This window comes from Panulirus ornatus, chromosome 27 (assembly GCF_036320965.1).
Source record: "Panulirus ornatus isolate Po-2019 chromosome 27, ASM3632096v1, whole genome shotgun sequence".
NCBI lineage: Eukaryota > Metazoa > Arthropoda > Malacostraca > Decapoda > Palinuridae > Panulirus > Panulirus ornatus.
The window spans coordinates 19,857,478-19,884,112 of NC_092250.1; the positions used below are offsets into that span (position 1 = coordinate 19,857,478).

The 26,635-nt window shown below is 40.0% G+C and overlaps 1 protein-coding gene and 1 long non-coding RNA gene across 9 annotated transcripts in view; one reads left to right on the plus strand and one right to left on the minus strand.

Moving 5' to 3' along the window:
- LOC139757654 (uncharacterized) overlaps nucleotides 1–23,108 on the plus strand; it is a 31,594-nt gene extending 8,486 nt beyond the window's left edge. The window contains exons 2-3 of the long non-coding RNA XR_011714691.1: nucleotides 12,465–12,774; nucleotides 20,736–23,108. This is a non-coding gene — a long non-coding RNA (uncharacterized lncRNA). The remainder of the gene's footprint in view (nucleotides 1–12,464; nucleotides 12,775–20,735) is intronic.
- The window catches only part of LOC139757651 (uncharacterized), a 200,992-nt gene continuing 181,791 nt past the window's right edge, over nucleotides 7,435–26,635 (minus strand). For 7 of the 8 annotated variants that reach the window (XM_071678375.1, XM_071678377.1, XM_071678374.1 and 4 more), the window contains one exon: nucleotides 7,435–12,758. In XM_071678375.1, the coding sequence (XP_071534476.1) occupies nucleotides 11,491–12,758 (1,268 nt within the window). In that variant the 3' untranslated portion in view covers nucleotides 7,435–11,490. The remainder of the gene's footprint in view (nucleotides 12,759–26,635) is intronic. The other variant, XM_071678379.1, reaches the window with a different exon arrangement.

The window sequence follows — 26,635 nt, forward strand, 5'->3', positions numbered from 1 at the left end:
GTGAATTGGATCGATGTGGTATACCGGGGTTGACGTGCTGTCAGTGGGTTGAATCAGGGCATGTGAAGCGGCTGGGGTAAACCATGGAAAGCTGTGTAGGTATGTATATTTGCGTGTGTGGACGTATGTATATACATGTGTATGGGGGTGGGTTGGGCCATTTCTTTCGTCTGTTTCCTTGCGCTACCTCGCAAACGCGGGAGACAGCGACAATATATATATATATATATATATATATATATATATATATATATATATATACATATATATTCTTTCTTTTTCTTTCATACTAATCGCCATTTCCCGCATTAGCGAGGTAGCGTTAAGAACAGAGGACTGGGCCTTTGAGGGAATATCCTCACCTGGCCCCCTTCTCTGTTCCTTCCTTTGGAAAAAAAAAAAAAGTGAGAGGGGAGGATTTCCAGCCCCCTGCTCCCTTCCCTTTTAGTCGCCTTCTACGACAAGCAGGGAATACGTGGGAAGTATTCTTTCTCCCCTGTCCCCAGGGATAATATATATATATATATATATATATATATATATATATATATATATATATATATATATATATGCAGAACCTTTACTTCGCTGTGAAGAGGTATATGTACAATCACCACTTACATATATGAAGCCTGTCCCATTCTGGAACTCCTTCAAGGGGGTGGCCACAGCAATAGCGTTTCCATAAGTAGTGATCTCTATATTCTTAAGACCTTCCACAAGGCATCTCTATCAGCCCTCTTCTGCTTCTATAGATCCTTGCATGCCACATACAAATCCATCTGTTTCTGTATTTCTCACACATTCTTCAATGCAAACACCTTATCCACATATAATCCACCACTTCTGAAAACATAGTTTCTTCCAAGCTGATGCTGTGTACATGCCTTCACTCTCAACCACTACCCTTCCATACAACTTACCACATACCCTCAACAAACCTATTATCTCTGTAGTTTGAACACTCGCCTTTATACAGTTACACTATACATGCATTCCATCAGTCCTCAGGCAATTCATCATGATTTACATATACATCCCAACTAGCCAACAACAGTCACCCCATTTCAGAACAGTTTCAACTGTAATACCATCAACTCCCAGCCGCCTTGCCACATTTCATCTTACATAAGGCCTTCACCACCTCTTCTCTCTTTACCAAACCACTCACCATAACTCTCTCACTTTCCATACCAACCTGATCAAAACACCCTACATTTGCCATTCTGTCATCAGACATTTAATAATCCTTTGAAATACTCACCCCATCTCCTCCTCACTTTATTACTACCTGTTATCACTTCCCTTTTGCCCCATTCACCGGTTTCCATTTCTTCACTTGTCGTTCATACATTATTTACCTCCTTCCAAATCTTTTTTTATTTTCTCTAAGTTTGACAATAATTTCTCACCCCAACTCCCATATGCCCTCTTTTTCAACAGCTGCACCTTCCTCTTGACCTCCTGCTGTTTTCTCTATACATCTCCCAATCATTTGCACTCCTTCTCATTAAGTACAGCCCAAATGCCTCCCCTTTTGCCATTCTACCCTCATTCTCTTTTTGTATTTCTTTGTACGGGTCTCCTTACCAAGCTCACTACTCTTCTCTCTGACATTTAATGATACTCTATCACCCCAACTCTCATTTGTCCTCTTTTTCAACTCTTGCACCCTTCTCTTGACCTCCTGCCTCATTCTTTTATACATTTCCCAGTCGTTTGCATTATTTCCCAACAAAAATTGTCCAAATGCCTCTCTCTTCTCTTTCACTAAAAATCTTACTTCTTCATCCCACCACTCACAACCCTTTCTAATCTGCCCACCTCCCACGCCACAGGCATCTTTTGCGCAAGCCATCACTGCTTCCCTAAATACATCACATTCCTCCACCACTCCCCATACGTCCTTTGTTCTCACCTTTATCCATTCTGTACTCAGTCTCTCCCTCACCCAAGTCTCCTTCCTGAGCTCACTTACTCTCACCACTCTCTTCACCCCAACATTCTCTTTTCTTTTCTGAAAACCTTTACAAATCTTCACCTTCGCCTCCACAAGATAATGATCAGACATCCCTCCAGTTGCACCTCTCAGCACATTAACATCCAAAAGTCTCTCTTTCACACGCCTATCATTTAACACGTAATCCAGTAATGCTCTCTGGCCATCTCTCCTACTTAGATACGTATACTTATGTATATCTCTCTTTTTAAACCAGGTATTCCCAATCACCAGTCCTTTTTCAGCACATAAATCTATATATTTGTTTATGGATGGGGTTGTTAGGGAGGTGAATGCAAGAGTTTTGGAAAGAGGGGCAAGTATGAAGTCTGTTGTGGATGAGAGAGCTTGGGAAGTGAGTCAGTTGTTGTTCGCTGATGATACAGCGCTGGTGGCTGATTCATGTGAGAAACTGCAGAAGCTGGTGACTGAGTTTGGTAAAGTGTGTGAAAGAAGAAAGTTAAGAGTAAATGTGAATAAGAGCAAGGTAATTTGGTACAGTAGGGTTGAGGGTCAAGTCAGTTGGGAGGTAAGTTTGAATGGAGAAAAACTGGAGGAAGTAAAGTGTTTTAGATATCTGGGAGTGGATCTGGCAGTGGATGGAACCATGGAAGCGGAAGTGGATCATAGGGTGGGGGAGGGGGCGAAAATTCTGGGAGCCTTGAAGAATGTGTGGAAGTCGAGAACATTATCTCGGAAAGCAAAAATGGGTATGTTTGAAGGAATAGTGGTTCCAACAATGTTGTATGGTTGCGAGGCGTGGGCTATGGATAGAGTTGTGCGCAGGAGGATGGATGTGCTGGAAATGAGATGTTTGAGGACAATGTGTGGTGTGAGGTGGTTTGATCGAGTAAGTAACGTAAGGGTAAGAGAGTTGTGTGGAAATAAAAAGAGCGTGGTTGAGAGCAGAAGAGGGTGTTTTGAAATGGTTTGGGCACATGGAGAGAATGAGTGAGGAAAGATTGACCAAGAGGATATATGTGTCGGAGGTGGAGGGAACGAGGAGAAGTGGGAGACCAAATTGGAGGTGGAAAGATGGAGTGAAAAAGATTTTGTGTGATCGAGGCATGAACATGCAGGAGGGTGAAAGGAGGGCAAGGAATAGAGTGAATTGGATTGATGTGGTATACCGGGGTTGACGTGCTGTCAGTGGATTGAATCAGGGCATGTGAAGTGTGTGGGGTAAACCATGGAAAGCTGTGTAGGTATGTATATTTGCATGTGTGGACGTATGTATATGCATGTGTATGGGGGTGGGTTGGGCCATTTCTTTCGTCTGTTTCCTTGCGCTACCTCGCAAACGCGGGAGACAGCGAAAAAAAAAATATATATGTATATATATATATATATATATATATATATATATATATATATATATATTTTTTTTTTTTTTTTTTTTTTTTTATACTTTGTCGCTGTCTCCCGCGTTTGCGAGGTAGCGCAAGGAAACAGACGAAAGAAATGGCCCAACCCCCCCCATACACATGTACATACACACGTCCACACACGCAAATATTCATACCTACACAGCTTTCCATGGTTTACCCCAGACGCTTCACATGCCTTGATTCAATCCACTGACAGCACGTCAACCCCTGTATACCACATCGCTCCAATTCACTCTATTCCTTGCCCTCCTTTCACCCTCCTGCATGTTCAGGCCCCGATCACACAAAATCCTTTTCACTCCATCTTTCCACCTCCAATTTGGTCTCCCTCTTCTCCTCGTTCCCTCCACCTCCGACACATATATCCTCTTGGTCAATCTTTCCTCACTCATTCTCTCCATGTGCCCAAACCACTTCAAAACACCCTCTTCTGCTCTCTCAACCACGCTCTTTTTATTTCCACACATCTCTCTTACCCTTACGTTACTTACTCGATCAAACCACCTCACACCACACATTGTCCTCAAACATCTCATTTCCAGCACATCCATCCTCCTACGCACAACTCTATCCATAGCCCACGCCTCGCAACCATACAACATTGTTGGAACTACTATTCCTTCAAACATACCCATTTTTGCTTTCCGGGATAATGTTCTCGACTTCCACACATTTTTCAAGGCTCCCAAAATTTTCGCCCCCTCCCCCACCCTATGATCCACTTCCGCTTCCATGGTTCCATCCGCTGACAGATCCACTCCCAGATATCTAAAACACTTCACTTCCTCCAGCCTCTCACCATTCAAACTCACCTCCCAATTGACTTGACCCTCAACCCTACTGTACCTAATAACCTTGCTCTTATTGACATTTACTCTTAACTTTCTTCTTCCACACACTTTACCAAACTCCGTCACCAGCTTCTGCAGTTTCTCACATGAATCCGCCACCAGCGCTGTATCATCAGCGAACAACAACTGACTCACTTCCCAAGCTCTCTCATCCCCAACAGACTTCATACTTGCCCCTCTTTCCAAAACTCTTGCATTTACCTCCCTAACAACCCCATCCATAAACAAATTAAACAACCATGGAGACATCACACACCCCTGCCGCAAACCTACATTCACTGAGAACCAATCACTTTCCTCTCTTCCTACACGTACACATGCCTTACATCCTCGATAAAAACTTTTCACTGCTTCTAACAACTTTCCTCCCACACCATATATTCTTAATACCTTCCACAGAGCATCTCTATCAACTCTATCATATGCCTTCTCCAGATCCATAAATGCTACATACAAATCCATTTGCTTTTCTAAGTATTTCTCACATACATTCTTCAAAGCAAACACCTGATCCACACATCCTCTACCACTTCTGAAACCACACTGCTCTTCCCCAATCTGATGCTCTGTACATGCCTTCACCCTCTCAATCAATACCCTCCCATATAATTTACCAGGAATACTCAACAAACTTATACCTCTGTAATTTGAGCACTCACTCTTATCCCCTTTGCCTTTGTACAATGGCACTATGCAAGCATTCCGCCAATCCTCAGGCACCTCACCATGAGTCATACATCCATTAAATATATATATTTATTATACTTTGTCGCTGTCTCCTTTCACCCTCCTGCATGTTCAGGCCCCGATCACACAAAATCTTTTTCACTCCATCTTTCCACCTCCAATTTGGTCTCCCTCTTCTCCTCGTTCCCTCCACCTCCGACACATATCCTCACTCATTCTCTCCATGTGCCCAAACCACTTCAAAACACCCTCTTCTGCTCTCTCAACCACGCTCTTTTTATTTCCACACATCTCTCTTACCCTTACGTTACTCACTCGATCAAACCACCTCACACCACACATTGTCCTCAAACATCTCATTTCCAGCACATCCATCCTCCTGCGCACAACTCTATCCATAGCCCACGCCTCGCAACCATACAACATTGTTGGAACCACTATTCCTTCAAACATACCCATTTTTGCTTTCTGAGATAATGTTCTCGACTTCCACACATTCTTCAAGGCCCCCAGAATTTTCGCCCCCTCCCCTACCATATGATCCACTTCCGCTTCCATGGTTCCATCCGCTGCCAGATCCACTCCCAGATATCTAAAACACTTCACTTCCTCCAGTTTTTCTCCATTCAAACTCACCTCCCAATTGACTTGACCCTCAACCCTACTGTACCTAATAACCTTGCCCTTATTCACATTTACTCTTAACTTTCTTCTTCCACACACTTTCCCAAACTCAGTCACCAGCTTCTGCAGTTTCTCACTTGAATCAGCCACCAGCGCTGTACCATCAGCGAACAACAACTGACTCACTTCCCAAGCTCTCTCATCCCCAACAGACTTCATACTTGCCCCTCTTTCCAAAACTCTTGCATTTACCTCCCTAACAACCCCATCAATATCTATATATATATATATATATATATATATATATATATATATAATCCCTGGGGATAGGGGAGAAAGAATACTTCCCAGGTATTCCCTGCGTGTCGTAGAAGGCGACTAAAAGGGAAGGGAGCGGGGGGCTGGAAATCCTCCCCTTTTTTTTTTTTCCCCCAAAGAAGGAACAGAGAAGGGGGCCAGATGAGGATATTCCCTCAAAGGCCCAGTCCTCTGTTCTTAATGCTACCTCACTAATGCAGGAAATGGCGAATAGTATGAAAAAAAAAAAATGTACATGTGTAGTGGGTGGGCCATTCTTCGTCTGTTTCCTAGTGCTACCTCACTGATGGAGGAAACAGCGATTAAGTATAATAATATGCCGTCTTTTGTGGATGAAAGGGCCTGGAAAGGAAGTCAGTTGTTTTTTGCCGATGTACAGCTCTGGTGGCTGCTTCATGTGAGAAACTGCAGAGGTTGGTGACCGAGTTTGGAAAAGTGTGTGAAAGATGAGAGTAAATGTGAACAAGAGCAAGGCTGTTAGGTTCAGTAGGGTTGATGGACAAGTTAATTGGGATGTAAGTTTTAATGGAGAAAATTTGGAAGATGTGAAGTGTTTTAGATATCTGGGAGTGGACTTAGCACTGGATGGAACCATGGAAGCCAAAGCAAGTCACAGGGTAGGGGAAGGGGTGAAGGTTCTGGGAGCGATGAGGATTGTGTGGGAGAATGTTATCTCGGAGAGCAAAAATGGGAAAGTTTGAAGGAATAGTAGTTCAAACAATGTTAAATGGTTGCAAGGCATGGGCTATAGATAGGGTTGTACAAAGGAGGGTGAGGAGAGTGGATGTGTTGGAAATGAAATGTTTGAGGAAAATATGTGGTGTTAGGTGGTTTGATCGTGTAAGTAATGTTAAGGTAAGAGAGATGTGTGGAAATAAAAAGAGTATGGTTGAGAGAGCAGAAGAGGGTGTGTTGAAATGGTTTGGACATATGGAGAGAATGAGTGAGGAAAGATTGATAAAGAGGATATATGTGTCAAGGAACAAGGAGAAGTGGGAGACCAAATTGGAGGTGGAAGGATGGAGTGAAAAGATTGTGAGAAATCGGGGCCTGAACATACAGGAGGGTGAGAGGCATGCAAGGAATAGAGTGAACTGGAACGATGTGGTATACCGGGGTTGACGTGCTGTTAGTGGACTGAACCAGGGCATGTGAAGCGTCAGGGGTAAACCATGTAAAGGTCTTTGGGGCCTGGATTAAGTGGTTTCAATGCATTACAGCTGTGGTTTCAGTGCATTACACATGACAGCTAGAGACTGAATATGAATGAAAGGGGCCTTTTTGTCTGTATTCCTGGCACTACCTTGCTGAGGCAGAGCGATGCTGTTTTCCTGTGGGGCCGGGTTGCGACAGGAATGGATGAAGGCAAGCAAGTATGAATGTGTACATGTGTATGTATATGAATTTTTATGTTGTGTATATGTGCATATGTGGGTGTTTATGTACATAAATGTGTATACGAATGGATGGGCAATTCTTCGTCCGTTTCCTGGCACTACTTCGCTGTTGCAGGAAACAGCAATTATGTATAATAATAAAATAATAACCAGGAGATTAAAAATCTTACTGCAGAAATGTTGACTATATTGATGTAAGAATTAGGAAACTACAAAATCTATTTACACTAGTTGCCATTCTATCTTACAACAGATAATTACATATGAAATGCACGTCATATAACATTATATATAATATTTGAGATCTACCCTTGTGGATGTTGTGAATCATGGCAGACATATATATACTACTCATGGGAAGGCAGGACATGTGTAACATTTTGTGTATTTTCTATGGTCCTCTTGCATTCTAACTGCCATGTTTTTCCTGTTCTGGCCAAAGCCACTTAATTGAGGTGATATTTTGGCCAACATAAAAATAGAAAAACAAAAAAAGAAGTAACCAGCTATGTAAAAGTACATGGAATAAATAAACAAAATATATCTGGATTTATATGTAAAGTTTTGTTCCCATTTCTTGGTTAATTAACTGTGCATTTATATAAATTCTAACAAACATGAGTCTCTGAAAACAGATCTTTGTGAAATAATCACTAGTATATAAGCCATTTGTTTGTAAGGTACTTCTATATATATATATATATATATATATATATATATATATATATATATATATATATATATATATATATATTATATATGGTTCAAATGAATGTAATGTTGAACTGCACCCAAATCCTCATAAACCTTAGCCGTAAAGGTTATTATTGCTTATACTGTGGAAATAATAACTTGAGTTGATGATGCAGTAGAGACTAAGAATTGGACAAATATGCAATGTGAAAAGACAGGATAGTGCTTTAGAAAATAATACCCAAATCTCAGGCACAAACCACAAGGAACTTTACCTTTCAAGGTGGCAAAAATTTGATTTGCTCAATGATACAGTTATCATCTCTTCTAGATGCATGACACTGTGAATTGCTCATTTTCTGAATTCAGCAAATAAACATATTCATGTTACAAGTGAAAACTACCGTTACACAATGACCATACTCTCTCAAGTAGAAAATAGATCGTTAAAAATACATTGGTAGAAAAGCCTTAGATCTTTGACATTCACTCTGCATATTAGATTACAAAGACTAGAGAGGGGTGGGTTGAAGTAAAGTTGTTAGTGAAAGAGTAAAGAGATGTGTTTTGACGATACTTACAGGGAAGGAGTGCATATGACTGTGAGATGTAGAAAAAACAGTGGCAGGAGGTCAAAAGGAAGGTGCAAGGGTTGAAAAAGAGGGCAAGTGAGAGTTAGAGTGATAGAGTATCATTAGATTTTAGGGAGAATAAAAAGATGTTTTGAAAGGTGAATAATGTGCGTAGGAAGAATAAAAAGATGTTTTGGAAGGTGAATAATGTGCGAAAGACAAGAGAACAAATGGGAACACCGGTGAAGGAGACAAGGGGGAAAGTAATAACATAGTGAGGAGATGGAGTGAGTATTTTGAAAGACTGCTGAATGCATTTGATGATAGAGTGGTGTTTTGGTTGGGGAGCTGTGCAAAGTGAGAGGGTTGGGGAGAATGGTTTGGTTAAGAGAGAAGAGGTAGAAAGCTTTGCAAAAGATGAAATCCAGCAAGGTGGCAGGTTTGGATGGTATTGTAGTACAATTTATTAAGAAAGGAGGTAACTGTTGTTGATTGGTTGGTAAGGATATTCAATGTATGCATGGATCAGGAGGGTAAAGTGCCTGAGGATTGGCAGAATGCATGCATAGTGCCATTGTACAAAGGCAAAGGGGATAAAGGTAAGTGTTCAGAGTACAGAGGTACAAGTTTGTTGAGTATTCCTGGGAAACTGTATGGGAGGGTATTGATTGAGAGGGTGAAGGTATGTACAGAGTTTCAGATTGGGGAGGAGCAGTGTGGTTTCAGAAGTGGTAGAGGATGTGTGGATCAAGTGTTTGCTTTGAAGAATGTGTGTGAGAAACACTTAGTAAACAGATGGATTTGTATGTGGCATTTATGGATCTGGAGTAGGTATATAATAGGGTTGATAGAGATGCTTGCAGAAGGTCTTAAGAGTATATGGTGTAGGAGGTAAGCTGCTATAAGCAGAGAAAAGTTTTTACCAAGGATGCAAGGCATGTGTACAAGTAGGAAGAAAGGAGAGTGACTGGTTCCCAGTGAAGGTCGGTCTGCAGCAGGGGTGTGTGATGTCCCCATGTTAGTTTCATTCGTTTATAGTTGGGATGGTTAGGGAGGTAAGTGCAAGAGTTTTGGAGAGAAAAGCGAGTATGCATTCTTTTGGGGGTGAGAGGGCCTGGGAAGTGAGTCAGTTGTTGTTCACCGATGATACAGCTCTGATGGCTGATTCGAGTGAGAAACTGCATTAGTTGGTGATCAAGTTTGGAAAACTGTGTGAAAGGGGAAAGTTGAGAGTAAATGTGAATAAGAGCAAGGTTATTAGATTCAGTAGAGTTGAGGGACAAGTTAATTGGGATGTAAGTTTAAATGAAAAAAAACTGGATTAGATATCTGGCAGTGGACTTAGCAGCGGAAGGAACCATGGAAGCTGAAGTAAGTCACAGGGTGGGGGAGGGGGCGAAGGTTCTGGGAGTAATGAAGAATGTGTTGAAGGAGAGAATATTATTTTGGAGCAAAAATGGGTATGTTTGGAGGAATAATAGTTCCAACAATATTATATGGTTGTGAGGCATGGGCTATAGATAGGGTAGTACGGAGGAGGAGGAGGAGGAGAGAATATTATTTCAGAGCAAAAATGGGTATGTTTGGAGGAATAATAGCTCCAACAATATTGTATGGTTGTGAGGCATGGGCTATAGATAGGGTAGTACAGAGGGGGGTGGATGATTTGGAAATGAGATGTTTGAAGACAGTAAGTGGTATGAGGTGGTTTGATTTAGTAAGTAATAAAAGGGTAAGAGATACGTGTGGAAATAAAAAGAGTGGTCATATGGCGAGAAAGAGTGAGGAAAGACTGACGAAGAGGATATATGTGTCAAGAGGTGGAGGGAACAAAAAGTTGGAAACCTAATTGGAGGTGGAAGGATGGAGTGAAAAAGATTTTGAACGATTGGGGCCTGAACATACAGGAGGGTGAGAGGTGTGCAAGGAATAGAGTGCATTGGAACAATGTGGCATACCAGGGTCAACAATGATATAAAGCCTGTGGTACTCATAATCAAATAAAAACTCACCTTAAGTCTTAGTGTTTGGGAAAGTTTTCTTTCTTTGGGAACATCATTATTTTCAAACCTAGATCTGAGGTTCCTTAATTAAGCTGCTGTACCATGTATGGCCATCACTGGAGGAAATTACAAAGGTAATTGGATTCCTCTAGTGACAGCAATGTACTGTACTTATGGTGACACGAGGAACACAGTCCTACATCCCTTACAGTAGTCTATAATATATGAAGATTCATATGATCAAATATGGTAGTCATATGCTTGTAACACTTAAGTCAATTATTGCATAAATGCATCCATTTTTAAGACACAAAATTGTGCCTTCCTAAACCCTATAAAGGTGCCCTAACTCCATAGTGACTAGCAAATGCTCTAGCTGTTGAGATACAGCATTTTTAATACCATTCATGCTGTTGAGAAACAGCATCTTTTAATACCATTCAATCTCATAAAATCTCACAGATACTACCATGACCTATTCAACATTAATGGCATGGCCACCATGAAGTACCTTCATTGCTTTTGGCAAATCTTCCACGTCATGTGAGCCTAAGGAAGCATAAGCATATTAGTATGAGAAAACAGTGGAAGACAATAACTTCAAATGATGGGTATATATATATATATATATATATATATATATATATATATATATATATATATATATATATAAAATTTCAATAAATGCAAATTACTTTGAAATATTGTCATGGTCACAAACAGTCGGAATGTACTTATCCATGGGCATCTGAATATAATAAAAATAAATTAAGGAAATAAATAACCCCAGAGCTCATTAAAATAACATTAGTTCATAATACCAATTGTGCACAGTGCAATGAACAATAATAATAAGTAAATTTGTGCTCTTTGGGGAAAAAATATGAAGCACCATATCTGGCAGATTACAATGGCATCATACATTCAAGATTTCTGAATAATAAAGCTGATAAGCTGGCTAGTGTTCTTTATAAAAAACTTCATCTCCACTATCAATTGGTGAGAAGTTTTCAGCACAGGAGTCACTGAGGGATAACCTTCCCCCACAACGTTCAGAGCCTTCACTAGATCCACTGTCACATAAAGACTTCCCAGTAAAGGATTCCAATGGGTCTGTTGCTTTTTTTAGTCTGGCTAATCTTGGACTCCTAATGCCACTCCTACTAGCCTGCTGTTGAAGAGACTGTTGTTGCTGTCGCTGCTGCAGAGATGGACGTACTCGAGGAGAGGGCTTTACAACTCGATTCGAAAAGCCTTTTGGTGGCAATGCCTTCTCACACTGGGTTTTCAACTTCTTTGAGGATTCATAGCAGGAATCTTTTGAGGAAGCATCTCCTTTTTGCAATTTAGGAGATTCAGCTGTTGATTTTCTGGAAGACATGAGAGGTGTTTGGATACGTGGGATACGTGTTGGAGAGCCAGTTTTTGTGTTACCACTTTGTGATCTCTCAACGGAACTGTGTGATCCACATTGGGACTTACTACTAACAGCTTTAATGTCCTTTACACAAAGCTGAGGTGAAGGTGTTCTACTGGATGGCGAGTTCCCTTGTTTAACACTACACTTTGAGGCTCCATTGATGTTTCCATCACTCGCTTTACTCTTAATAGGGGTCCATGCCCGAGGTTTATTTGTACTGACTGGGGAACTGGACTTATCATGGTTGGCTCTGGTACTGCTTGTACTGGAAGCACTTCTAGCTGGGATGGTAGGCATAGTGGCAGGTTGTTTTATTCCTGAGATATGATTTATCCTGTTGAGCTGCTGTATAGCACTCTTGACACTACCAATACTGCGAGTATCCACACCCTCCTGTTCATCAGCCTGACACTGGCCACTACGATTATACCCACTAACATCACTTTTCACTGTTCTAATTTTCTCCTCAATATTACTTACATGTTTTTTTAATAAATTACTTTCTACTTTAGGCAAAATGATACCAGCAATTCTGCTTGTGTGAGGCAAAGCAGAGGTGCTTGAGTGTGGTGGTACAGAGGTGCTGATTGCAGTGACCATCTTACTTGCTCCACCAGAAGTAGTACTAAGGTCCTGGGAGCCCAGATCTGAGTGGGAGGTGGAAAAGTCACGAAGAAATTCAAATTCTTGTAGAGCTGCTTTCTCCTGCTCTCCATATCTTACAAACAAGTCTTTTCGGCCAATGACAGTGGGACGAGGGGCTCCAACTCCAATCATGATTCGACCACCACCGCTACGATGTGATGCTGAGAAAAAGAAGAGGTAACTATAAGTTCAATTTGTGTAGAATCAATTGTATTAATTAATTACATAATTCATGGAAGCTAACAGAAAAAGCATCATGCTTATGAAATAACAACAAGGAATATAGATCTTTAAAGTCACTATATTTTACCTTAGACAACATACTTTAAAGGACTATAAATACGTTTATCACATAACTCCATAAGTGAAACATAAAATATTATAAATTTTTACGTTCATCTCCCCTGAAATTTATACACATATGTTTGTAAGAACTAAGTGACGGAAATACAGACAAAAAAGTGATATATACCAAATAAGGAAAGAGTACTAGATTAAGATGATGTGTATCTCATGCACACCAAAGTACATACTGCTGACAAAACCAACATCTGACAACAGGCAGTGCAAGCAGAAATAAATAAATTGCCTAAATAATACTTTTCCAGGGCAGAGCTTTTATGTAATGGTAGTACGAATGTAGGTCAATGGAAGTATGCATATAAAATTTAATTTTTACATTAGTTAAATCATTACAGTTATATGCAATAAAGCATTATCAGAAAAGATATATGTAAGCAGGAATAAATAAAATAGATTATAAATGTGTTAGAAAAAAGAAAAGGAGCTTCCATGAAACCAAGGCTTAAAACACCAATGTCACCTTGCTATAACTAAACTCTCAACAATTGAGATTCATAGAAACTTCTAAAATACATATTTTTCTCATACATATTAGCCATTTCCCACATTAGCGAGGTAGCGTTAAGAACAGAGGATTAAGCCTAAGAGGGAAAAGCCTCACTTGGCCCCCTTCTCTGTTCCTCGTCTGTTAGACAGCTAATATACAGTGTCTAAATCTAGTCACTGCAACATACATCAGTATCGTTCTGACATACCACTCAATCCTAAGAATAATGACTGATTTTTGTAAGATATGCTACATTCTTTTGGTCATACCATTCTAAGCAATACCGAATTATCGATTTATGTGTAGATGAAAATATGAAATTGTTCCTGTTAGTACTGTCAAAGTGTGGAAAGCAGAGCATATGGATTAAAGAATTTTTCCCCAAGTACCATCAGTTAACAAAGTAGAGCCTGGCTTAAGTAATTTTTTGAGTACAGTCATCCACAATGTCGGTGGATGAAAATTTAGTTTTTGAAATAGGTATTAATTCATGTCCCCATATTTGGAGCACATAGCCTTGAATTCTTATAAAACTAACACTGAGTTAAGTGCATAGCTGAACCTCAGGTCAGTTCCTATGCACTTACATTTCCAATTGAAATGGCACTTATTCAGTGCTAGTCTTGGAGGGAATCTTAGTGTACATATACGAGTAGGAGAGATGATCACCTGGCATTACTGGATCACATATTAATTAATAAATGAGTGAAAGGGAGAATTTTTGGATGCAAGTGTGCTGAGAGAGGCAGCTGGTGTGATGTCTAATCCCCATATTGTGGAGGTTAAGATTTGTTGGGGTTTTCAGAAAAAAGGAAACAGCATTGTTGAGGAGGTGCTGAAGTGAGTAAATGAACTTGGAAGAGAGATTTGTATGAAGAAATACTAGAAGAGATTGCGAATAGAATGGCAAAGGTGAGAGTAAATGAAGCAAGGGGAGCTGGTAAGGTATGGGAAGTATTTAGGGAAGCAATGCTGGCATTTGCAAGAGAAGCATGTGGCATGGAAAAGGAGGTAGGTGAGTAGATTAGAAGGGGTAATGACTAGTAAGATGAAAAGTTCCTCATGAAAGTGAAGAGAGGCATTTGGGGAGGAGTACTTACAGAGAAAGGTTGCAAAGGAATTGAGGATGTATAAGAGAATGTGGCAAGAGGTCAAGAGGAAGGTGCAGATGTTGGAAAAAAGGGCAATTCAGAGTTGGCATGAGTCAATATTTTTTAGGGAGAACAAGATGATATTTTGGAAGGAGGTAAATGAAATACATAAATAATAGTAAAAAAAACGAGAAAAAATAGGAATTTCAGTGAAGGGGCAAAAGGTAACAGGTAGAAACGAAGTGAGGAGGAGACAGAGTGAGTATTTTGAAGGAATGTTGAATGCGTTTCATAATTGGGTGGCAGATGTAGGGTGTTTGGGTTGGGGTGGTATGTGAAGTGAGAGAGTCATGGTAAAGAGAGCAGAGTTGGGGAAAGCCTTACATGAGAGGAAATGTGACAAGGCAGCTAAAGTGGATGGTATTGCTTTTGAATTTATTCAGAAAGGGGGTGACTGAGTTGTTGACTGGTTTGTAAGGATTTTCAATGTATGCATGGATCATGGTGAGCTGCCTGAAGATTGGAAGAATGCATGTATAGTGGCACTGTAGAAAGGTGAGGGAGATAAATGTTGGTGTTCAAACTACAGAGGTATAAGTTTGTTGAGTATATGTAAGGTGTATGGGAAGTTACTAATTGAAAAGGTAAAGGCATATACAGAGCATCAGACTGGGTAGAACCAGTATGGTTTAAGAAGTGGAAAAGGATGTGTAGATCAGTGTTTGCTTTAAAGAATGTGCAAGAAATACTTAGAAAAACAGATGGATTTGTATGTGGCATTTATCGATCTGGGGAAGGCATATATTAGGGTTGACAGAGACACTTTCTGGAAGGTCTTAAGGATATATGGTGTGGGAGGAAATGTGCTAGATGCAGATAAGTTATTATCAAGGGTGTAAGGTATGTGTACAAATAGGAAGAAAGGACTGAATGGTTCCAAAAGAAGGTTGGTTTGGGAATGGGTGTTTGATGTTACCATGGTTGTTTATGGATGTGGTGGTGTGAGGTAAATAGAAGTCTTGGGGACAGGGGCAAATATACAATCTGTGAGGGGTGAGAGGGCCTGGAAAGTGTCAGTTGTTGTATGCTGATGATACAGCACTAGTAGCAAATTTGAGTGGGAAACTGCTGAAGTTGGTGATAGAGTTTGGAATAAAGTCTGAAAGGAGGATGGAGAGAGTGAACGTGAATAAAACAAGGTTATTAGGTTTATCAGAGTTCAGGGACAGGTTAATTGGGCTGTGAGTTTGAACAGAGATAATTGGAGGAAGTGAAGTGTTTTATCTGCCTTAAAGTGGACATGGTAGTGAATGGAAACATGAAAGTGGAAGCAAGTCATAGGTTAGGTGAGGGAGCGAATGTTCTGGGAGTGCTGAAGATTATGTGGAAGGAGAAAGCATTATTTTGGAGGGCAAAACTAGGTATATTTAAAGGTATTGTAATCCCAAAAACATTATATTGATACAAGGCATGGGCTATAGATAAGGCTGTACAGAGGATGAAGTTGTGTTGGAAAATGAAATGTCTGAGGACAGTATGTGGTGTGAGGTAGTTTAATCAATCATGTAATGAAAAGTCGAGAGATGCGTGTGGTAATGAAAGAAAAATGTGGTTAAGAGAGCTGAAGAGCGTTTCATGAAATGGTTTGGACACATGGAGAGAATGAATGAGGAAAGGATGACAAAAGGGATATATGTCAGAAGTGGAGAGAATAGGGAAACCAAATTGGAGATAGAAGGATGAAGTGAAAAGATTTTGAGTGATCAGGGCCTGAACATGCAGTAGGGTGAAAGGTAGGCATGGGATAGAGTGAACTGGAATGATGTGGTATACAAGGGTCTACGTGCTGTCAGTGGACTGAACCAGTACATGTGGAGCACCTGGGTAAACAATGGAAAGGTCTATGGGGCCTGGTTGTGGATAGGGAGCAATACATTACACATGACAGCTGGAGAATGGATGTCAGCAGATGTTGCTTTTATTCATCTTCCTGGTGCTACCTCACTGTTGAGGAGAAATGGCAATCAAGTATGAGACATATATATTTAAAATTTTGTTTCATAAATTCTTAAAATTTCCCGCATGAGCAAGGTGGTAGCATCAAGATCATGTGACAAGCCCTAGAGGGGAAATTATTCATTTAGCTTCTTGCTCTGTTCCTTCTTTTGAACAGTAATACAGAAAGGTTGTATTTCCAGCCACTGCCTCTTCCCCCTTAGTCACTTCCTACGACACACAGAGAATCTGAGGGTAGTATTCTTTCTACTCTATCCCTATTGGATGGTATTGCAGTGGACTTTATTAAAAAAAAGGGGGTGACTTTATTGTTGACTGGTTGATAAGGATATTCAGTGTATGTATGGTTTGTGGTGAGGTGCCTGAGGATTGGTGGAATGCATGCACAGTGCCATTGTACAAAGGCAGTGGGGATAAGGTAAGTATTCAAATTACAGAGGTAAAAGTTTGTAAAGTATTCCTTGGAAATTATATGTGAGGGGTTTTGATTGAGAGAGTAAAGGCAGGTACAGAGCATCAGATTGGGGCAGTGTGGTTTCATACGTGGTAGAGGATGTGTGGATCAGGTGTTTGCTTTGAAGAATGTATGTGAGAAATACTTAGAAAAACAGATGGTTTTGTATGTAGCATTTATGGGTCTGAAGAAGGCATATGATAGGGTTGATAGAGATGCTTTGTGGAAGGTATTACGATTATATGGTGTTGGAGCTAAGTTGCTAGCAGTAGTGAAAAGTTTTTATCAAGGATGTAAGGTAAGTGTACGAGTAGGAAGAGAAGAGAGCGATTGGTTCCCAGTGAATGTTGGTTTGCGGCATGGGTGCATGACGTCTCCATGGTTGTTTAATTTGTTTATGGATTTGGTTGTTAGGGAGGTTAATGTAAGAGTTTTGCAGAAAGGGGCAAGTATGCAGTCTGTTGTGGATGAGAGGGCTTGGGAAGCGAGTCAGTTGTTGTTCACTGATGATACAGTGCTGGTGGCTGATTCGGGTGAGAAACTGCAGATGTTTGTGACTGAGTTTGGTAAAGTGTTTGAAAGAAGAAAGTTGAGAGTAAATATGAATAAGAGCAATGTTATTAGGTTCAGTAGGGTTGAGGGATAAGTTAATTGAGAGGCAAGTTTGAATGGAGAAAAACTGGAGGAAGTGAAGTGTTTTAGATATCTGGGAGTGGATTTGGCAGCAGATGGAACCATGGAAGTGGAAGAGAGTCACATGTGACGGCTGGGGAAGGGGCAAAGGTTCTGGGAAAGTTGAAGAATGCGTGGAAGGCGAGAACGTTATCTTGGAGAGCTAAAATGGGTATGTTTGAAGGAATAGTGGTTCCAACAATGTTATATGGTTGCAAGGCATGGGCTATAGGTAAGGTTGTGCAGAGGAGGGGGATGTGTTGGAAATTAAATGTTTGAAGACAATATGTGGTGTTAGGTGGTTTGATAAAATAAGAAATGAAAGGGTAGAAATATGTGTGGTAATAGAAAGTGTGGTTGAGAGAGCAGAAGAGGGTGTAGTAAAATGGTTTGGTCACACAGAGAGAATGAGTGAGTAAAGATTGATTAAGAGGATATGTGTGTCAGAGGTGGAGGGAACAAGGAGACTAAATTGGAGGTGGAAGGATAGAGTGAAATAGATTTTGAGCGATCGGGGCCTGAAAATACAGGAGGGTGAAAGGTGTGCAAGGAATAGAGTGAATTGGAATGGTGTCGTATACTGGGGTGGATGTGCTGTCAGTGGATTGAACCAGGCCATGTGAAGCATCTAGGGTAAACCATGGAAAGTTTTGTGGGGCCTGGATGTGGAAAGGGAGCTGTGGTTTCTGTGCATTACACACAACAGGTAGAGAAACAGACGAAGAATAGCCCATCCACTCATATACACATTTTTTTTTATTATACTTAGTTGCTGTCTCCCGCGTTAGCAAGGTAGCACCAGGAAACAGACGAAAGAATGGCCAAACCCACCCACATACACATGTGTATACATAAACGGCCACACATGCACATATACATACCTATACATTTCAAAGTATACATACACAAACATATACATATATACACATGTACATATTCGTACTTGCTGCCTTCATCTATTCCCGTCGCCACCCCGCCACACATGAAACAGCACCCCCTCCCCCCGCGAGGTAGCGCTAGGAAAAGACAATAAAGGCCACATTTGTTCGCACTTGGTCTCTAGCTGTCATGTGTAATGCACTGAACCTTCAGCTCCCTTTCCACTTCCAGGCCCCAGACGCTTCACATGCCCCGGTTTAATCCATGGATAGCACGTTGACTCCTGTATATGACATTGTTCCAATTAACTCTATTCCTTGCACGCCTTTCACCCTCCTGTATGTTCAGTCCCCGATCTTTCAAAATCTTTTTCATTCTATCCTTCCATCTCCAATTTGGTCTCCCACTTCCTGGTGCTACCTTGCTGATGCAGGAAATGTCAATCAAGTAAAACAGATAAATAATATATGTATATTTTTTCAAAGAGATATTCGCATTTTCCAATGTTGGCAAGGTAGCATCAAGAACTGATGACTGAGCCTCGGAAGGGGAAAAAATCCTCGTAGGCCCACTTCTCTGTTCCTTCTTTTGGAAGACTAAAACATGAGGGGAGGATTTCTAGTCCCCCCACAACACACACACACACATCCCTTGTAGTTGCCTCCTGCAATACACATGGAATATGTGGGTAGGTATTCTTTTCTCCCCCATCCCTAAGTACTGGGTAGAAATATGGTACTGAAACAGTTTTAAAAAAAAGAAAGGAAAATAAGGCCTTGTTGATTATAAGTTAACAGTTGACTGCCATGAGTTTCCTAAGGAGAATATACCTTTAAGTTCATATGCTTGAAAACACAGCAATGAGTAAACTTGAGGTAAAGTTCAAGATGCATCTAACTGAATTAGTAAGTTTTATCAGAAATATCAAGCGAGAGACATCAAGCGTTTTATCCAAAATATTATGAGAGACATTAACACACAAAAATTAAATGCAAGTAGATGTTTTACCCTTAAATATTTCATTCATAATAATTGCAAACAGGAATCCCCCTTTTCGTTAACAAAGTCTAACTACATATTAAAATTAAACGACAAGGACAGCAAGTTTCACGTATGGTCCATTCAATTTCCTGAAATATAGGGGGGAAAAAATCAGTTTAACAAAATAGTATTCCCGATACTTGAATAGGTCAGGCTTGACTTGCATAACATTCCATCAAGCATGCCAGGGAGTAGTACATAGCATGCTTCTAAAAAAAATTCTGAATGTTCAAAATTTCACTGAAGTTGCACTTTTAAGTTCTGTAAAATGGTTTGCTTAACATGAGAAGTACAGCTGTCAATAAAAGGAAATCGTTTCTAAATACAATGGCTAAAAAAAATTATTTATAATCTGATGGATTACAAAAGTGCCTTTTGACCTTGCTTACATGTATGATTAGTGCATGAAGCATATCTTGGTGGTGAAAAAAAAAGTCATGTGAACATGCAGATATTTTCTTGTTAAGGGTGGATTTCAAAGTAAAAAATGGAAGTCTGTGCACAAATTCAATATTTTAATATGAAGACAAATATATTTAAAAGATGGCTACTATTTTGTATTATAATATTCCAGACAAGTATGTGAATACCATTCAAAAGAGATTAACAATATAATACAACTATTTCCATACGAATGTTGTGAGTGGTGGTTATTCAGATTCTGGCAGGTTTGTAAATTTTTCAGATGGTTTCATTTAACTCCAAAACATTTTCTTCCTAACCTATTAATTATGCAAGCTAAGCTCAAGTAATAGCAAATTATGAAAAATACCCTTGAAACAGTTAAACATGAGAATCTAAAGTCAATTCTTTCTTTGCTATTTAAACTTTGTCAAAAGAAAAATACATTCCTGATTCTTAGACTACTACTGAGCTTATGCTAAAACAGCTGAGGACACTAGAGCTGAAGACTTCTGTTCAGGTAATGACTGGACAGATCATACTGGAAACTTTGCACACAGTAAAGTTATCCCATGAATGAATTATACTTAGCATGTTGTGAATATTGTACAAAATCTTTTAATATATTACCAAAGTCCACCAACAGATATCATCAACCCAAGTAAAGATGATCATTGCCTGGCAAGCAGTACAGAGTTTTTCTTAATTTTTTCTTTTCATGTTAAATTACAAGAAGCTGGTGGAGATAACAGATGTCTCTGGTTCATCATGCTAGACTCAAAAGGAGTCCATCACACTCAAACCCAAGGACAGTTGCTGTTAAAAATCAGTTGAAAAACTCTTATTTTTTTTTTGGTAAGTCCCATGCTCATTCCCTGTTATATCTATCAGATGTTAAAATGTCAATTAATCCTTAACACATGGGTGGCATAATATTACATTTAGGATTGGTTAAGCAAGGTTGGAAAAGTGATGCAGGACTTTTAAAGCATGCACCTGTTAAAACTGGTGTATCTGAGCAACCTCCAGGCAGACATGAGAGGTGTTACCATCCATTGGGAAAGGTAAAAGTAGCAATACTTAAACAATATGAATGACTTGAAAGTTGTGGATGTACTCAGTCCCTAAGTAGTGACCTCTATTAAAAGGAATGAAACTAAAGTGTGATGCAATCATGGTTATCCAATTAGTGGTGTGCATCTGCTTTAATGTTAGGCAATCAGAATATGATTCATGCATGCTCTTAATTTGTCCACATACTTTTTATGATGTGGGAAAAAAGTTAATTATGTATGTTCCCTTTAAATATTGTTTTTACTGATACTGCACGAATTGTGGGGCATTATGATACACTTGCCAGCTTCGTTTCTGACCAGAAATCATGAAAACCTTTTGTAAATATATGGAGAACCTTCAAAGTTTCAACACGATCAATGAAGCATGTTGAGTGTTTTGTGTCAAGGTATGTACTGCTCCTTGATAGTGCACAGAAATTGAGGTTACAGCACAGACAGTGCTAAAGCCAACAATTCAGTAAGGCTTTTGTTTCATCCATGTGCAGAGTCATGTTCAAACAAGGTAGGAATACCCACTGTAGAAATGATATTGTAAGTTTCTGTGTGGGACAACACAGTGCCTGAATGTAATGAAAAAGGTGTTGAGTGTAATTCATCATAAGGTTTTTCATGATTCTTCAAAGAATCATCCATGCTAAAGTTAAATGTAAAATTAAATGACAGCTAGAGAGGAAACGGCATTGTCACCCCCAGCTTCAGCAAGGTAGTACCAGGAAAACAGACAAAAAGGCCATGTTCATTCACACTCAGTCTATAGCTGTCTTGTGTAATGCACCAAAACCACAGCTCCCTACCCACATCCACACCTAACAGGCCTTTCCATGGTTTACCCCAGAAGTTTTACATGTTCTTGTTCAGTGTATTGATAGCACGTCAACCCCGGTATATTACATCGTTCCAATTCATTCCATTCCTTGCATGCCTCTCACCCTCCTGTATGTTTAGACCCCGTTCACTCAAAATCTTTTTCACTCCGTCCTTCCATCTCCAATTTGGTCTCCTGCTTCTTGTTCCCTCCACCTCTGATACATATATCCTCTTGACAATCTTTCCTCACTCATTCTCTCCATATGTCCAAACCATTTCAGCACACCCTCTTCTGCTCTCTCAACCACACTCTTTATTTCCACACATCTCTCTTACCCTTTCATTACTTAATCAAACCACCTCACACCACATATTGTCCTCAAACATTTCATTTCCAACACATCCACCCTCCTCCATACAACCCTATTCATAGCCCATGCCTCACAAGCATAAAACATTGTTGGAACTACTATTCCTTCAAACATACCCATTTTTGCTCTCCAAGATAATGTTCTCTCCTTCCACACATTCTTCATTGCTCCCAGAGCCTTTGTCCCCTTGCCCACCCTGTGACCCTTTTGTTTAAACTGTCCCTCAATCCTACTGAATGTAATAAACTTGCTCTTATTCACATTTACTCTCAACTTTCTCCATTCACACACTTTTCCAAACTTGTCCATCCTTTCCTGCATTAATGAGAGAGCACCATATACATGTCTGCCTTTCCCATGTGAGCAAGGCAGCATATACAGGAGTGTGAGAAATATGCAAGGAATACAGTGAATTGGAACAAATATACTGGTGTTGACATGCTGTCAATGGATTGACCAGGGCATGTGAAACATCTGGGGTAAAACCATGGAAGGGTCTGTGGGGTCTGGATGTTGATAGGGAGCTGTGGTTTTGGTGCATTACACATTCCTGGCACTACCTTGTTGAAAAGGAAGGGGGGGGGGGGGGGTTGCTATGTCCTGTGTGGCAGGGTAGTGATGAAATAGATGAAGGCAGCAAGTATGAATATGTACATGTGCATATATGTATGCATCTGTGTATGTATATGTATGTACACATTGATATGTATATGTATGTATAGGTGCATGTATAGGAGTTTATGTATATACATGTGTGTGTGGGTGGGTTGGGCCATTCTTTTGTCTGTTCCTTGTGCTACCTCGCTAATGCAAGAGACAGCGACCAAGTAAAATAAATGATATATATATATATATATATATATATATATATATATATATATATATATTTTTTTTTTCTTTTCACACTACTTGCCATTTCCCGCATTAGCGAGGTAGCATTAAGAACAGAGGACCGAGCCTTTGATATATATATATATATATATATATATATATATATATATATATATATATATATATATATATATATATATATATATATATATATATTTTTTCTCCATACTATTCGCCATTTCCCGCATTAGCGAGGTAGCGTTAAGAACAGAGGACTGGGCCTTTGAGGGAATATCCTCATATGGCCCCCTTCTCTGTTCCTTCTTTTGGAAAAAAAAAAAAAAAAAAAAATATATATATATATATATATATATATATATATATATATATATATATATATATATATATATATATATATATATATATATATATTTGCCATTTCCCGCATTGGTGAGGTAGCAATGAGAACAGAGGACCTAGCCTAAGAGGGAAAATCCGTACTTGGTCCTCTCTCTGTTCTTTTTTTTTTTTTCTTTCTTTTAGGTGGATGATCCAGCCCCTTGTTCCCTCCCCTTCTAGTTGCAATTTATGACACACAGGAAATACGTGGGAAGCATTTTTACTCTCCTATCCCTAGGGATAGGGTGTGGGAGCTTTAGGCTGAAACCCTCCACTCTTGTATTTCAATTTCTAAAAGGGGAAACAGGAGTTAAGTGGGGAGTGCTCATCCTCCTTGAGGGCTTAGATTGTGGTATCTGAATGTGTGTGGATGTAACCATGATGAGAAGAACAGAGAGATAGGTATTACATTTAAAGAAAGAATGCTGCATGTTCTTGCTCTGAGTGAAACAAAGCTCAAGCATAAAGGGTAAGAATCGTTTGGAAACATCTTGGTTGTAAAGTCAGGGGTTGATGAGAGGGCAAGAGCTAAGGAGGGAGTAGCACTACTCCTGAAGCAGGAGTTGTGGATGTGTGTGATAGTGTTAGTAAATTCTAGATTGATGTGGGTAAAACTGAAAGTGGATGGAGAGAGATGGGTGATTATAGGTGCTTATGCACCTGGTCATGAGAAGAAAGATCATGGGAGGCAAGTGTTTTCAGAGCAGCTGAGTGAGTGTCAGCAGCTTTGGTGCACAAGACTGGGTATTAGTGATGGGTGATTTAAATACGAAGTTGAGTAATGTGGCAGTGGAAGGTATAATTGGTGTATATGCGGTATTCAGTGTTGTGAATGGAAATGGTGAAGAGCTTGAGTTTGTGGGCTGAAAAAAGACTGGTGATTGGGAATACTTGGTTTAGAATTAAAGAAAGATATACATAAGTTTATGTATATGAGTAGGAGAGATGGTCAAAGGGCATTATTGGATTATGTGTTATTGATAGGCATGTAAAAGGAAGACTTTTGGATGTTAATAAGCTGAGAAGGGCAGGTAAAGGATATCTGATCACTATCTTTTGGAGGCGAAGGTGAAGATTTGTAGAGGTTTTCAAAAAGGAAGAAAAATTGTTGGGGAGAAGAGAGTGTTAAGAGTAAGAGAGCTTGTAAAGGACACTTGCGTGAGGAAGTACCACAAGAGATTGAGTGTAGAATGGCAAAACATGAGGGGAGTGGTTGAGGAATGGCATGTATTTAGGGAAGCAGTTATGGCATTGCAAAATATGCAGGCGGCATGAGAAGGGTAGGGGGCGAGCAGATTAAAAAGGGTAGCGAGTGGTGGGATGAAGTAAAGTTGTTTGTGAAAGATCAAAGAGAGGCATTTGGATGATATTTACAAGGAAGGAGTGCAAATGACTGGGGAGATGTATAAAAGAAAGCAGCAGGAGGTCAAGAAGAAGGTGCAAGGGTTGAAAAGAGGGAAATGAGAGTTGGGGTGAGAGAGTATCATTAAACTTTAGGGATAATAAAAAGATGTTTGGAAGGAGGTAAATAACAAGTGAAAGACAAGAGAACAAATGGGAACATCAGTAAAGGGGGGTTAGTGATGAGGTGAGAAGGAGATGGAGTGAGAGTTCTGAAGGTTTGCTGAATGTGTTTGATGATAGAGTGGTAGATGTATGGTGTTTTAGTTGGAATGGTGTGAGAAGCAAGGGAGAATGGTTTGGTCGAGAGAGAAGAGGTGGTGAAAGCCTTGCTGAAGATGAAATCTGGCAAGGCAGCAGGTTTGGATGGTATTGCATGTGAATTTATTATGAAAGGTGGCAATTATGTTGTTGTTGATTGGTTGGTAAGGATTTTCAGTGTATGTATGCATCATGGTGAAGTACCTAAGGATTGGCGGAATGCATGCATAGTGCTGTTGTATAAAGGCAAAGGGGATAAATGTGAGTGTTCAAACTACAGAGGCATAATTATGTTGAGTATTCCCAGGAAATTGTATGGGAGGGTATTGATTGACAGAGTGAAGGCATGTAGAGAGCATCAGATTGGTGAGGAGCAGTGTGGTGTCAGAAATGGTAAAGGTGTTTGCTTTAAGAATGTGTGTGACAAATACAACAACAGATGGATTTGTATGTGACCTTTATGGATCTGGAGAAAGCATATGGTAGGGTTGATGAGATACTTTGTGGAAGGTCTTAAGAGTATATGATGTGGAAGGTAAGCTGCTAAAAGCAGTTAAAAAGTTTTTACCAGGGATGTAAGGCATGTGTACAAGTAGGAAGAGGGGAGAGTGGCTGCTTCCCAGTGAAGGTCGGTTTGCAGCAGGGGTGGCAAATATCTCCATGGTTGTTTAATTTGCTTATGGATGGTATGGTTAGGGAGGTAAATAAAAGTTTTGGAGAGAGAGTCGAGTATCCAGTCTGTTGGGGATGAGAGGGACTGCGAAGTGAGTCAGTTGCTATTCGCTGATGATACAGCACTGGTGGCTGACTCAAGTGAGAAACTGCATTAGTTGGTGACAGAGTTTGGAAAAGTGTGTAAAAGGAGAAAGTTGAGAGTAAATGTGAATAAGAGCAAGGTTATTAGGTTTAGCAAGGTTGAGGTACAAGTTAATTGGGATATAAGTTTGAATGGAGAAAGGTTGGAGGAAGTTTTAGATACCTGGGAGTGGACGTTGCAGCAAATGGAACCACAGAAGCAGAAGTGAGTCTCAGGGTGGGGAGGGGGCAAAGGTTCTGTGAGCGACGAAGAATGTGTGGAAGAGAACGTTATTTCAGAGAGCAAAAATGGGTATGTTTGAAGGAAAAGTAGTTCCAACTATATTAAATGCTTGCAAAGCATGGGCTGTAGATATGGTTGTACAAAGGAGGGTGGGTGTGTTGGAAATTAAATGCTTAAGGACAGTATGTGGTGTGAGGTGATCTGATCAAGTAAGTAATGAAAGGGTAAGAAAGATGTGTGGTAATAAAAAGAGTGGTTGAGAGAGCAAAAGAGGGTGTGTTGAAATGATTTGGACATAATGGAGAGAATGAGTAAGGAAAGGTTGACATAGAGGATATAAGTGTCTGAGGTGAAGGAAATATGGAGAAGTGGGAGACCAAATTGGAAGTGGAAGGATGGAGTGAAGAAGATTTTGAGCAATCGGGGCCTGCCTGAACATACAGGAAGG